Source organism: Sinohyriopsis cumingii, chromosome 13, assembly GCF_028554795.1.
Source record: "Sinohyriopsis cumingii isolate HCF-2022 chromosome 13, ASM2855479v2, whole genome shotgun sequence".
Classification (NCBI taxonomy): domain Eukaryota; kingdom Metazoa; phylum Mollusca; class Bivalvia; order Unionida; family Unionidae; genus Sinohyriopsis; species Sinohyriopsis cumingii.
The window spans coordinates 10,046,641-10,062,758 of NC_142973.1; the positions used below are offsets into that span (position 1 = coordinate 10,046,641).

Genomic DNA, 16,118 nt, shown 5'->3' on the forward strand with positions numbered 1-16,118 from the left:
CTGGGGTTTGAACCCACGACATCCCGCATCCGACATCGATGCTCTAACCACCAGGACACCAGCGCATTGTTATACAAATTTGCAATTGAATTGTTATCTTCTACAGATCTGTAGCAGAATTGTTATCTTCAACAGTTTTGTTGTGGAATTGCTATCTTCTACAGATTTGTAGTGGAAGGAATTGCTACCTTCTACAGGTTTGTAGTGGATTGTTTTCTTCTACTGATTTGTAGTGGAATTGCTACCTTCTACAGATTTATAGTGGAACTGCTATCTTCCACAGATTTGTAGTGGAATTGCTATCTTCTACATATCTGTAGCAGAATTATTATCTTCTACATACGTGTAGTGGAATTGCAATCTTCTACAGACTTGTAGTGGAACTGCTACATTCTAAAGATTTATAGTGGAAATGTAATCTTCTACAGATATGTAGTGGAATTGCTGCATTCTACAGATTTCTAGTGGAATTGCTATCTTCTACACATTTGTAATGGAACTGTTGTTATCTTCTACAGATTTCTAGTAGAATTGCTATATTCAACAGATTTTGAGTGGAATTGTTATCTTCTACTGATCTGTAGTGGAATTTCTATCTTCTACACATTTGTAATGGAACTGTTATTATCTTCTACAGATTTCTAGTGGAATTGCTATATTCAACAGATTTGTAGTGGAATTGTTATCTTCTACAGATTTTTAGTGGAACTGCTATATTCCACAGATTTGTAGTGGAATTGCTACTTTCTACAGAGTTGTAGTGGAATTTCTATCTTCTACAGATTTGTAGCAGAACTGTTATCTTCTACAAATCTGTAGTGAAATTTCTACATTCCACAGATTTGTAGTGGAATTATTATCTCCTATAGATTTGTAGTGGAATTGCTACATTCCACAGATTTGTAGTGGAATTGCTACATTCCACAGATTTGTAGTGGAATCATTATCTTGTACAGATTTGCAGTGGAATTGCTATATTCCACAGATTTGTAGTGGAATCGTTATCTTTCACAGATTTGTAGTGGAATTGCTATATTCCACAGATTTGTAGTGGAATTGCTATCTTTCACAGATTTGTAGTGGAATTACTATCTTCTACAGATTTGTAGCAGAATTGTTATCTTCTACAAATTTGTAGTGGAATTGCTATCTTCCACAGATATGTAGTGGATTGTTATCTTCCACAGATATGTAGTGGAATTGCTATCTTCCACAGATATGTAGTGGAATTGCTATCTTGTATGGATTTGTAGTGGAATTGCTATCTTTCACAGATTTGTAGTGGAATTGCTCACTTCTACAGATTTGTAGCAGAATTGCTATCTTCTACAGATTAGTAGTGAAAATGCTATATTCTACAGATCTGTAGTGGAATTGTTATCTTCTACAGATATGTAGTGGAATTGCTATATTCTACAGATTTGTGGTGGATTATTATCTTCCACAGATATGTAGTGGAACTGCTATCTTCCACAGATATGTAGTGGAATTGCTATCTTCTACAGATTTGTAGCAGAATTGCTATCTTCTACAGATTTGTCATTGTCATTGTTGTGGGGTTTAATGCCATTTTTCAGTACATGATAGGCTATACATGGCGGCCATTATTAATGATGGAGGAAGAACCAGGGGAAAGCCCCGGAAAGAACCACTGACCCACGAGAAGCTACTGGCAAGCTTTCTCACATACCCACATTGGCTGAATCTGAGACTCGAACCAGCGCAGACAGAGGTGAGATGGCAGTGATCTGTAATGGAGAGCGCTTTAGACCACTCAGATTTGTAGTGGAATTGTTATCTTTTACAGATTTGTAGTGGAATTGTTATCTTCTACACATTTGTAGTGGAATTGCTATCTTCCATAGATTTGTAGTGGATTGTTATCTTCCACAGATATGTAGTAGAATTGCTATCTTAATCGATTTGTAGTGGAATCGTTATCTTTCACAGATTTGCAGTGGAATTGCTATATTCCACAGATTTGTAGTGGAATTGCTATCTTTCACAGATTTGTAGTGGAATTACTATCTTCTACAGATTTGTAGCAGAATTGTTATCTTCTACAAATTTGTAGTGGAATTGCTATCTTCCACAGATATGTAGTGGATTGCTATCTTCCACAGATTTGTAGTGGAATTGCTATCTTGCACAGATTTGTAGTAGAATTGCTATCTTAATCGATTTGTAGTGGAATTGCTATCTTCTATAGCTTGGTTTATAAGGCATTTTTGTTTGCTAAGTTGTTGGCACTTAGGCTGTATGAACAGAAGGCTATTTTAATGGGAAACGATATATATTTTTCCCAGGAAGATTTAAACCAAGCAGTTGAACAGTTACTTGGCATAAATTATTCACTAACATCTGCCATTCTATGAATATCTGTGTTCTGGGATCGTCCTGGGCTTCGCCAATGTCGCAAATTGCGATTTTTTTTCCTTATTGGCGACAAAAATATCCCATCTGGCGATTTTTTTGGTGACTTTTTGGTTATTGAATTTGTACATACAATCATGGATTTGGACTGGATAAATTAAAACGGAGAATGAAAGGAAGCCACAAACTTGACTAAGCAATGCATTGGAATCAATCTGTTACACAAACGATCCTTTGTTTGTATTGACAACCCCATCTTTACAGTGCATTGTTACATCATAATCTGCTTATGCTGACATCTGGGCTGAATACTGTATGCTGTGATACAGTCAATCATGCTACCAAACTATACCTACAACTGACCGACTTCTGAAGACGCGAATAGAACAGATACAATTAATTGAATGGCTAATCCTTCTGTTGCTTTTTTTTTTTTTACATATACCAATACAATAGTTTTGCTGAACCTTTATAGAAAACTGATAACCACTGAAGTACCGACTACTCCTCAATCACACTTATATCTGTCGCCAGTGAAGCATTTTACTCATTGATCTTTTCCTTTTGCCATCAATCCGTGTTACGGCTGCAGAGACTTAAACTCCGCAACAAGAAATAGCAAAAAAAAAAAAAAGTTTTGCATAATTAATAATAATTATTTATTTCTCAAAATACAGGAGTGAAAGAATCCCTAAATTGGGTGTGAATTTATGCTTATTTATACGGTCCAATATTGCCAGGTGTTGACTCGTGTAAGTTTCATTCGTGGGAATGGAGATCCTATTTTGCTTGTCGAGAAAATGTATACAGCATTCAGTGATCACTCTTGGGAATAAGGAAGCAATTCACTACAAGCTTTGTGAAGATAGCCGGGGGGGGGGGGCTGCTGAGAGACTACTGGTGTCACCTGTCAGCACTGTAGACTGTGAACGTGGATTCAGTAAGATGAACCTCATAAAAACTGACATCAGAAATAAACTCTGCATCTCATCTCTCGAGAATTTAATGAGAATCAGCATGTACAGATGTGAACAATTAGACTTTGAAACTGCATTCAACAAGTGGGCAGCCCTAAAATCGTGACAGATCTTCATGTAACACTTTGTAACATTTTGTTAATGCTTGTTGTAATTAGAGTATTAACTAACCCATCTTTTGTAATTTTCATTGCCTGTTACATTAATAGATTAAATTAACACTTGAAAAACTGTACACTACTTGTTCTGGCGACACTTTTTGAAAATTGGCGACAAAATATTGAGGTTGGCGATTTTTTTGGCGACAGCTTTTAAAAGCCAGGACCATCCCTGTGTGTTATATATTATATTAAATCTTAGCAACTATTTTAACTGAAGACTTTGCATATATATATATATATATATATATATATATATATATATATATATATATATATATATATATATATATCACAGGTTAGAGAATTTTTAATTTGTACTCTAAGGAGATTGAAACAAATTAGTATGTATTATGAATAAAAATTATCTACCCTGTGTCATAGCATTAATTGTTGTATCATAACATTAGTTGTAATAAATATTAATTCAGCCTAGTTTTATTAAGCATACTCCTGTAGAATCCAGGGATAGCACTTTTCCATTCTATCTGGGGTATATTTGTATTCTCTATAATTAAATTTATACACCTTGATTTATGTTGTAGGAAGCCAGAATTACTGCAGTTAGACCAGAAATAACTACTAATTATTTTTATAGAATCCACATACAGACATAGGTTCCATCTGACCATAAATATATGGTCCCTGCTACAGTGGTAGGTGATGGCATCCATAAATATATGGCTTCTGCATTACCAGAGCTAACTACCAAACTTGGCGATGTTTCCGGAAAGTTCTCTTCAACAAATATAAATTATCATCTTTTAATGAGGCAATAAATTGGGTAAAAAATGTACTGGCTATAAAATGTACAGATAATCAGCAAAGTAATTTCTTAAGGTTGTGATGTGTTACAAACATGGTAACAACAGCCTGTTTTCTTGGTAAAGGCTGCCGTGTACCACTTTCCTATGAGATAAATAATACTTACACAAATACCACAGTTTCTATTGCTTCGGCAGGGGCCTTCCACATCATATTTACTATGGTCTTATTGTTGCTATTTATGTGAGTGAGGGCTGCCTGCAAAATATTGATCGATGAAAAAATATTAATTATTGTCATTAGAGATTATCGTTGCAAAAATACTGATTACTGTCAAGATATTATGTTCTAAATGTGATGTGTTCATTTGCAAGGCATTTGTTATGCAGTCACCAACTCTTTTCAGCAGTTTTCCTTCCATACTACTTTCTAAAAGGGGTTCAAGTCTGGCAGGTGGAAGCATCTGCTTACTCATCTTATATACATTTCTAAAGAGAAATTGTTAATATATGTTCACATGATATTACAACTTTCTCATTACCTTTACCAGTTCAAATTTAAAAGTGCAAGGCTAAGTCAGTGCAACAACAAAATAAAATATGTTGGGCACAGCTGGGAAAGATGGGAACCTAGCTGGTGTCTGGTTGTCATAAGAAAGCTGGAGCCTTTTTATGATAATTTTATTTCATAAAAATGTATGTTAATTTTGTATCTAATGCTCAAGTAAACATTTAAAACAACCCAACAAAATATTAAAATGTTTTGAAACACTACAACTTAATTAAATCAATCCATCTGAGATTTGACATGACAAACTGGTTTCGTGTATGATGTTTTTAAAGTGTATCAGCTGTAATAAGAATGATACTGATGAACAAGAAAGTTATATCATATGTCATTTTGAGAAAAAAGGACAAAATATCAACAAGAAATTCACTTACTGAGGCTATTACAAACCAATCAATGTCCTTGTGAAATAATTATGTTATACATGCAATGAAAAGGAATAATATCACATACATTTAACTTGTAAAAGATAAATATAGCATAAATGACTATAAACGTGTGCATGAATCACTAAATAGAAATTGGAATAAAATCTGAATAAATTCCTTCATGTTACTGGAAATGTTATCAGTCACAGCATCAATACATAACTTATCCGTATCTATTAGAAGTTTCATTCTTCACCATTTTTGTTTTTGAAACTGTTGTAGTAAAATTTAACCAAGTATATATACTTAAATCTTGCACTACCCAAGTCACTACAAATTGGTTTGGTTAATTTTATTATTCTTTTTTATTCCTTAAACTAATTAACTCCATATGTTTTATATCATTGTTCCATGCAAATAAAAAATTATTTTGAAGGTTAAAATAGTTTTCTTCATAATATATATTTCTGCCTTCATTCTCTTTCTTACATGTTACATCTGTTTATGGAACACAGCATTATTCATTAGTTTACAGAAATTGTTTTCAAAGTCATTGTCTGGTTATACATCAAAGATCTATTCCAGGGGTGCACATCCCCTGGTCCACGGGCCAGATCCAGCCCACAAACATGCTCCGCACAGAAATCTGGCACATGAACAGTAATTATATTAAAGAAATTAGTGTTCGTGGCACTCAAGTGGTCTTGGAAAATACAATCTGGCCCTTGGCTGAAAAAGATTGTTCAAACGTGATCTATTCAATACATGACAAGATTTTATCTATTGCTTTTGCTAATTCAAGCCGCTTGATGTATCTTTTTTTTTATTTTGCCTTGCATAGAGTCATCCCATGGACTACCTTACATTTCGTTTTTCTGTTCTACCTGTCTTTTCTTATGTGTGTACATACATACATACATAAATACATACATACATACATACATACATATATTTTAAGAAACAGTTGAATTATAAGAGTATAAGTATATGATAGTTAGATGCATAAATCTTATAAAACTAGTTTAAGATGTAAAATAAGATCACAACCTCTGCAGAGTCATACCAGAGACTTACAAAAATGGTACTAACAGTTGCCTCACTATGCACTCAGCAATAAGAGGTTAATGTTAGGATTGGTCAGCCTGGTGTCGGGATAATGTGACTGGGTGGAACATCATGCTACATGTCTGCAGCATGATGCCTTAGTGCTAGACATCACTAGCACTGCAGACATAATAGTGATATGACTGAAAAATTGTTTAAAGCTACATTAAAAATCCAAATCACACACACACATGCAAAAATATAACCAAGAGATCATTCAAAATTGTACAGGCATCAAATGATTTTCGTAAATATATCTAAACCATTTCAACCAATAGACAGAAACAATAATTGTCCTATACTACTAAATTAATAAATGTGTGCCATTCTGTTTCCAAACATTCCAGTTATTTGTTTCTTTAGGCTCACAGTTGTATTAAGAAGTTTCTAAACAAATGTAGGAATGGAGGTTTTCTTTCATGGAACATATTATACATGTATCTTTTACATATCAGCAATAAAAAATTACACTGCCTGCTTCTAACATACCAATAATTATTCCTGTAAGTGAAAAAGAATGCAGGAAATTAGTGTTATTTCTAATCCACTGGTTTAAATTAATCCAAAAAATTGTTTCACAGCTGCACAGTCCCAAAAAGATGAATTAATGTTTCAGGTGAATCCATACAAAAGGAACATTTATTATTATTTGCTGTTTCAATTGTTTCAAGAAAAGTGTTTGTTGCAACAACTCTATGCAGCAATTTAAACTGAAACCAAATAAGATTAGAATCTTTTGTAATTTTTGTATATTAAGACAAAATGCCTTGTCCAATTAAATTGGTTTGGTATATCAAGTTGTTTTCCATTTAGTTACTGCTTTAGTTTCTAATATTTCTGTGTCTTTCACCAAGATACTTAAATATTTCTGCAATCCTTCTTAGTTTCAATGAGAGATGTGGTTCTTTTTGCAATCCAAAGTTTTTTCCCCAAAATTTCTGGTTGGGATTCAATGATCTATTCACCTATGATTATGTGGAGTAAAGGACCCAGTATAATGTAGAAAGTCAGTTCCAACATATATATTTCATTTCATTTTTTGCCATGAAAGGAATTGTCCATTACCTTGGACAATATCATTCATAAATAGTATACCTTTTGAAACCACTGTTGAAAAAAACAAAAAAAAACACTCCGAACATATTTTCTTTATACATTAGGACTTCAGTAAAAAAAGGTCTGAAAAAGTTTTTTGAATGACTTTTTTAGAGCATAAGCTATAAGAAGTAAAAACATCCTTCCAAAATATATTATCAACATCTTCTATGTTCTTTTCTATATACATGTAACTGATACCAAGTGGTTAGAGCATCCGCCTCAGATGCGGGAGGTCGTGGGATTGATCCCTGGCCTAGTTATATCAAAGACTTATAAAAATGGTACTAACAGCTGACTAGCTTGGCACTCAGCAATAAGAGGTTAGTGTTAGGACTGGTCGGCCTGGTGTCAGGATAATGTGACTGGGTGGGACATCATGCTACATGTCTGAGGCATGATTCCCCAGTGCTAGACATCACTATAAACTGTCACAGTGCAGACATCATAGTGATATGACTGCAAAATTGTTAAAGCTACATTAAAAATCCAAATCACACACACACACATGCCTAATATTGTGAAACTATCATATATCCAGCATAAATTATTTTCTATACACAAATGGTTATTGCTGTCTTTCATGCTTCCTACCCATATTATTCTTGTTTTCTCTATGTTAACATTAAGGCCACAGGTCTCTGCATAGAATATTAATGCATGCAATGTATTTTTAAGAGCTTTTCTAGATCTATCTGAAAACAATATTGTATCATCTGCATACTTAGATATCATTAATGAGTGTGTTATGTATATCTATATGTTTATAACTCCTGGTACATAATTTTGTCTAATTTTTGTAATTTTTATTCATGGCTGTAAATTGTAGTGATTATCTATGGCTGGATTTTATACATGCATAGGGTTTATGTTAAGATATTAGAGAATGTAAAATTGCATATCTATAACTAGACGCTTACATATGTGTTGACAGTTGCTAATAAAAAAATTATTAGTAAATATGTTTGCAAAATTCAGCCTTTTTTCCGCTGGACAGATCAGTCAGGTGGCATCTTAGAAAAACAAAGTTAATTCTTGTTGGATGAGTTAGGTCACAGGATTAGGTATTTTGAAATATTAGACTAAGTAGTAAGATCTGTCACATGGGGTACATTGCGACATATAGTCATAACAGACTCCTGGAGGTGTACAAAAGGAAAGAACTGAGCAATCAGATTCATTCATATTTTGCAGTCATTCTTATGTCTTGTGTTCCTGTTGTAACATCAAGTCTGCAGATCTGTTTTATGTTGTGTTTGGATGTTATTCAAGAGGAAAAACATTTATTCGGTCTGTTCAGTGGAAATAGAAAGTGCTCATTTTCTGGACTATAATATAATTATGGAACTGTTGTTAATTATTCCAATGATTTCTGGATAATGCCATAATGATAGCATCATGATTCTTGGCAGACCAGTACATTTTCAATTCTGAAATTTATACGGAACTTTTCATTCATTTGGACTTTAATAGAACTTTTTCAGGATTATTTTGGATTCACTTTATAATATTGTAAGTTCCTCTCACATTTGTATTTATAACTTTGATCATTAAGTTATTTGTCAAGTTTTACCAAACTTGTTTTTGCTTCTTTCTGTTACTTAGTTTATGACCATATAATTGTAACAGAAATTGTGGGCTCTTTGGGAATAAGAATTTCAGAAATATTTCAGAGAAATTTAAGTTGTTTTGAAATTTAAATTCATTTTATTTCATGAGTTTCTTAGTCCCTTGTCTTTTGATTTTACACAGTGAAACCAAAAAACTTTCACAATAAAATCTAGGGTGGAGAGTTTTGTTTCCAATCTGACCCATGAAGTGTTTGAATGTTTAAGGAAAGATGAATTGTTGGAGCTTGCCAACTGCTATTCTCTTTCTGACATAAAACTGACTTTGTTAAAACAGGAGATGAAAAATATTTTGGTTAAAAATTTAGCTGAAAAGGAAATGCTTTAAGATTTGTCAGTAAGTCTCTATCAAACTCTGAAATGAAATTAAAAGAATTTAAATTAAAACACCAGACAGCAAAGAATTTAAATTAAAACACCAGACAGCAAAGAATTTAAATTAAAACACCAGACAGCAAAGAATTTAAATTAAAACACCAGACAGCAATGGAGCTAAGAAAACTTGAGATTCAGAAAGAAAAAGAAGAAAGAGTGACTCAAATGCAAACAGAGGAAAAGAAAGAGACAAATTCGAAAAGAAGAAAACAGAAATTGAAATGAAAATGCAAATGCAGGAAAAAGATAAAGAGAGACAAATGCAGGAAAAAGAGAGATAAATTCAGAAAGAAAAAAGAAAGAGACAAATTCAAAAAGAAGAAAAAGAAATTGAAATAAAAATGTAAATGCAGGAAAAGATAAAGAGAGACAAATGCAGGAAAAAGAGAGACAAATTCAGAAAGAAGAAAGAGAGAGACAAATTCAGAAAGAAGAAAGAGATAGGCAAATTCAGAAAGAAGAAAGAGATAGGCAAATTCAGAAAGAAGAATGGCGTATAGGAAGGAAACTTTGCTAATGAGATAACAAAGACTAATAGTACCTAGTTTATAAAGTCAGGAATAGTACAGGTCTGACTTGTTGGATAGATGAGACCTTGAGTACAGAAGTGCAAGTGAATTTTAATAATTTGTACTTGATGATTTTTAATATTTTTTCATCTTTTAAATACTAGGAAATTTCACAATCTCTCTCTCTCTCTCTTATTTGCGACAAGCAGATAACCAGCTGAAGAGAAAGAAAAACAGATATACCAGTACCGTGGGTGCAGTACAAGGATTACGTGTTGCCGAGTCCCCAGTTAGGGTGCCAACTGTGTTTAACTGAGAAGTACTGTTCTTTTTTCTTGGCAGTATTAGAAATCCCTTAATATTGTACTCTCCAGACTTGCCTTGTAGGGTTACTGCAATGAGAAACAGCACTATGAATTTGTTAAGTAGCTGATTAATCTACATGTCTTGATTTCTTTCAATTATTTTTTTTTGGCATACAATTGATTTTTTTTTATTATAAAACACATGTATCTTCCATTCCACTATTCATTCATCCAGGTTGCTGCCCAAATAAAATTATGTCATTGTGATTGAAGCCAATGGCTGACAGAAAGGCCTCGAAAATCTATACATTAACAGAATGTATTTCATGAAATACAATCTAACTATCCAAAATGGGTACCTCTTGTATATAACCATAACCTGCTGTTGCCAGCTCATCTTTTCATGTGCATTAATTTAACCTCTCCTAAACAGTCACCTCCCTAGCACAGCCACATGGATGATGACAATGTCTCAAACTGTTTTCCCATCATGCTTTATCCAAACTAGCAAAGAAGTTATGGAATTATCAGAATATGTTTCTGTTTTGTTTCTATGGTAATATTGGCAGAAATTTGATAAAAACTAGATGACAAAAACTGGACTTACTAAAGATTTGCAAATGAATATGTTATATGGCCAAAACTGTCTACGTGACCCAACAGATGGACAAAGTATTGTATGACGTCAATTTATATCTCTAAATAAGCAATTAGGTAAACATTTACACCTGCCTGGATGATAAAGTTGGCAGCAGTTCATTGGAATGGTCGACATACAAAAGCTAACTGAAAGATATTATGCCCACCTGAGAGAGGTTAATAGGTACAAGAGTTTAAGAGACCTCAAAAGTGTTTTCCTGCTTTTTGCTACAAAATTTTCATAGAATATGACCATCCAACAAAGTGTAGTCAAAATTGGCAAAGTGGTTCTGAGATTTCAAAATTATGTATTCTATCTGACTGCTATGACAGCAAGTGTTTATTAGGAAGGCTTAAAAAAAGCCATAACTTTTGAAGAACAAAACAGACCTGACAACTATACTTTTCAATATTAGGTAGTCAGTATTATCCATTTGTAAACTGTTGTAACAAAATATCAAGTACTTCTAATGCTGACTTGGAAAACATGCATTTAAAATATCAAAGACGTGTAGACTGATGCAGTGAAAGCTTCTTTAAGTTAACCTGAGAGGCCATATAACACATTTTGACCTTAATGACCTCAAGTTCATTTCCAGAAACTCTAGTTTCAGCTTGCGTCATGTCCAACAGGATTCTGGAAACAGACTCTGAAGGATGAAGTTTTGATCCAAACATTTATTAATCTGGTGGACAATCTAACAATCCACCTGTGGACAATCTAACAATCACACCAGGAATGGTGCTAGAATCAAAATCAAATGCCAACAGAAACAGAAAGAATCTTATATAATGCCATGGCAGTTTTGTATTTCATAATGGTAATGGTTGTTTACATGATTCTAGATAAAAACTCAATACAATTATGAAGTAAATAATTCAGAGAGTTGTCTATCATTGTTACATAAAAACTTACTTGCTTTTTTATGTTCAAATGCTACTTAGGTAGCGCTCTACAATTTCATATTTTGCATAGGGTTAGGATTTTAAAGAAAAAGAATTTCCCCAGCTTTCCTCACTGGTTATACTGACTATTTAAAAAAGACCTTGTATATCTTAGGTATAATTCAAAGAACCTTTAATTCCCTTTATTTTGGTGTATGATTGATGGGTGTACTTTGGGTTATAGAGTATACAGCTTGGCCTTACTCCAGATACATGCTCCACTTGGTCATTTTCACTTCCTGAACTTCAGAGGTAAATTGTATAAAAAAGAGCTGTTAACTTTTTTTACATTTTATATATTTGGTAATTCATTCATTGCACTTTCAGAAGCTGGTATTGTCTAGTCTGGCAAAATTCATTTTACCCATTTTAATATCTGCTATGGATAGTGTACTTTAGCCTAATTCAGGCTGATTTTTTTAGCACAAGGGAGCAGTCATTTTAGTTAGCAGTGTGTTTAAATCATGTACAATTTCCAAAAGTACAATATCCAAAAGAAATATCATCCACATTACATTAATGTAGCACAAAGGTATGCCAACATTCTCTCCATTGTGCATGTTTCAAATGCAAATAACTTCACCTTACATACGTCAGTCTCTCAAAAGTACATAATAATTGGTGAGTGCCCCCTTAAGTCAATTCCCAGTTGCATTAAAGAATAATATCATTTAAATCCTGGCTGCAAATATGTTATGATTCTATAGCCCACAGAAACCGGGGGGGAGGGGGGGAGAGGGGTTAATGCCACATGACCCAAACAGGGAAAACACCCATTGTTAGAAGGTGTATAAACATTGCACTGACAAGACATGTTAATCAGCTGAACAAATGAATCAACAAGAACTATTCCATCTGATGAATTAAAAAGATAATGAAACCAGTCAGGGACTGGGGTGAGAAGACCACCAGAGCAGATGGGAAGGTATGCCTCCACATTCCATCAGGCAGTACCTTCTACCCCTGTAAAGTTAATCTGATTTCCTGATCAACTCTACTGAATCTAATATGAAAACCTGGGTACAGAGCAAACCTGGACAAGACGATGTCTGGCTTTAACCGTCATAATCATATTTTCAAATTTTATGCTGATCCATAATTTAAAGGTTGTTTCATTAAACCTTGAAATTGTAAAGTCTAACAGTACCAGGATGGATAACTCCTACTGATAACAATTAAAACTGACCTAGAGGTCCAGAAGATGTCCTAAATATGTCTTTCACCTACCTGTAGTTACCATCAAACACAAAGGGTTGCTAGGGAAGCCCCTTGTAGAAAATGGAATAAAAACCATTTATACAAAGGTCTGATACAAATTAGCATAATGGTTTCACGGAAAATGTCTATAATGTTTTCAACCAGGTTGATGTGAAAGACCAATGGCTGCTTGGAGAACAAAAAACCCACAAAAAGCAAGTCTGTTACACTATTGACCTCTCATAATTAACACTGCACATCTCCAAAGTCTGATTACAGCTGACCCAGCATTTTCATCAGAGATGCTGAAAACAGATTTTACTTTCAGTTACTCTGCATAGAATCAAATGGTTCCAAGAAAGAAAAGAAAAATAAACACATATCATCAACAAAAAAATAAGACATAAAATTTCAACTAAGTTTAATCAAAATTTCTTCAGCAGTTTTAGAATAGAACAAACTACATATGAAATGCAAAAGGGACATTCCAAAAGCTCACACTGCATTTTGACCATTCTTCTTCTTTCATTCAGTGACCTTTTCCCTTGAGCTTCTGACCTTGAAATCATTAGGCTTCTTCTTTACTCTAAGAACATGCTATCTACAAAGCTTGGTAATTAAAGACAATGGAGAATCAAGTTGTTGTGCAGAAGCCAATTTTCTCCTTTCAGTCACAGTGACCTTGAGCTTGACAAATATCATTTTGAAGTCACTCAAGTTGTTGTTGTTGTTGTAAGCATGGTTCCTATTCATTTCTAAAGATAAATTTCCAAGTCATTTCCTGGGTTTTTCCAGGATGAAATTACCTTTTTCAAGGTTCATATATGGCCATTACTGAGTGGAATTAAAGAATATTTTAGATTATGAAACATGCATTTTTATAAATCTAAAAATTGTTTTTCTTTCAAGGCTCTCCAAAAAACACTGAAGACGGAAAAGATGATCATGTACAAAACCACAAAATGTATCGCACAAAACAAGTTTGATTATATTTCTATAAATTGACATGTAAAGTCATTTCAATGTACAAAATAAAAATTCTAACTTTATTTTGCTGCAATATTTTGCTAAGTGGGAACAACATAATGAACATAAATTATGTTTTGTTTCCTTTCAAACCATTAATTCTAAAGAATTCCATAGCAATATATATATATATATATATATATATATATATATATATATATATATATATATATATGCATCTCATAGAAAGTAACATTTTCTATTACAGTATTAAAAAAAAAAACAATAAAAGAAAATAATTAGAATCTTGTCTTGTAACGACAAGAGTTTAACGCCGAATTTATCTGTGCCAATAAAATCCAGAACAAGATTTTTCAAACAACCTAATCTCCTAAAGACGATCTGGTCATCATTTTTTAAAAAAAATTCAAAAGGGTTGATTTAAATTTCGACAAAAGACCTTCAAAATTATATACTGTTGTATAAACAAGGACTGAATTTTCTGTAAAATCAACTTGTCTTCTTGTAATTCATTAAACCAGTCCCCAAACCTGTATTAATATAGGGGCTCGAATCATTTTTTTAAAATATAAATTAATATAAGGAACAACAATTTCTCATTTCAGCTTTGAGATTCAACAATTTGGACTACAAATTTGGCTTAAAACAAATAGCAGTCCATTTTCTAATCTGAGTTTCCTCTGAATATTCCCACCCCATTATTCATAGTTGAACATTTAGGTTGGGGTGTGGGGTCATTACAAATGCATTTAGAAAATTTGGAATTTGCCAACACTGTGCAGTAGCAACATATAGTAGTTGCATACCAACGGGCCTAGAAAATGTAAATTTATGTTATGTCCACTAGTACCTACATGAAATCAATAGGAAAATGATTTATTTTTTCAGAAATGGCAAGTATTATAAATGTTATGTCTTTAATCCACTGACAGACTAGACAAAAATATGGCATAGATGAAACCTAACCCTGTACTCGCCATCTGCATTACTAGTCACATGACTTCACAGATCTTAAACAATGACATCGAAGTCCAATAGTCATGTGATGTCAACAACAAACTCCTTTTTAATGTTGTTGTACAGAAATTCAATTATTTTAACTGAAAGTCAGATACTTTTTGTAAAAACCAGCAATCTGGCCAGTCTGATTTATCAAGCAGAGAGCAGAGGTCAACATGCTAGTCACGTGGTACAAAACTCCAGAAGTTGTTCTCAGTTTATATAAATATGGAGAAGTCTGTTTTCTTTCATTTTTGTATTTTTATTACAATCAGCATACGACTTTAATATTTTTTTTCTTTTCTTTCTACAACATTTGAAAATGTGGGTTGTTAGATTTGTGTACTCATGCGACTGACAATGCAAATTGCGAGTGCCAGGTAACATTTCATCAACACCATAGTTTTATCTTGTCTTTCAGCAGATTAAAGACATAATGATTTGAATACTGATAATTTCTGAGAAAATATGTAATTTTCATATCGATTTCATGAATGTATCACTCGATCTAACAATGTTTAAGTTTGCTCAGCCATAAGGTAAGCGGCTACGCTTTGCCATGATCATGGTGGCCTCTTGTGATGCCAGACTAGTTTTCATACCTTCTATGTAACGAGAGATACGGATATCAAGCTGACTTTGAAAATAGAAGTCTACAAGACGAATCTTATCACTGAGCATTTGGATTCACTAAGCATATATGTTTATTGCATGCACCCAAATGATCCATATTGCACCCTCTGATTATTCTGGTTAGAACTCAAAAAATTTAACTCACAATCAGTTTAGTTACGACTCAATTATGTGATTGCTTCTGGCGTCAAGTGGTGGCGGAAAATTCCAGGGTTTTCCCGACATTCATCAATATTTGTGAAATTCAAGGACTTTTCATGGTTGGGAAAAAAATTATCAGTTCTCCTGACTTTTTCCTGATTTCCCAGTAGCATGGGAATCCTGTGTAAGGTTTAACGCCTTTTTTCAACACAGGCTATACATGGTGGCCAGTATAACTGGTGGAAGAAGAACCCTGGAAAACACCGGAATGAACCACTGACTGGCAAGCTTTCTCACATATCCATATTAGCCGAGCCTGAGACTCGAACCCATGCAGAGAGGTGAGATGGCAG

At 33.5% G+C, this 16,118-nt stretch overlaps 1 protein-coding gene across 6 annotated transcripts in view; it reads right to left on the reverse strand.

Moving 5' to 3' along the window:
• LOC149784930 (ferric reductase 1-like) overlaps positions 1 to 16,118 on the reverse strand; it is a 112,455-nt gene that overhangs the window by 82,502 nt on the left and 13,835 nt on the right. For all 6 annotated transcript variants that reach the window (XM_089978561.1, XM_089978559.1, XM_089978563.1 and 3 more), the window contains exons 3-4: positions 10,169 to 10,311; positions 4,440 to 4,531 (exon numbers count right to left, since the gene is read on the reverse strand). In XM_089978561.1, the coding sequence (XP_089834687.1) occupies positions 4,440 to 4,531; positions 10,169 to 10,311 (235 nt within the window). The remainder of the gene's footprint in view (positions 1 to 4,439; positions 4,532 to 10,168; positions 10,312 to 16,118) is intronic.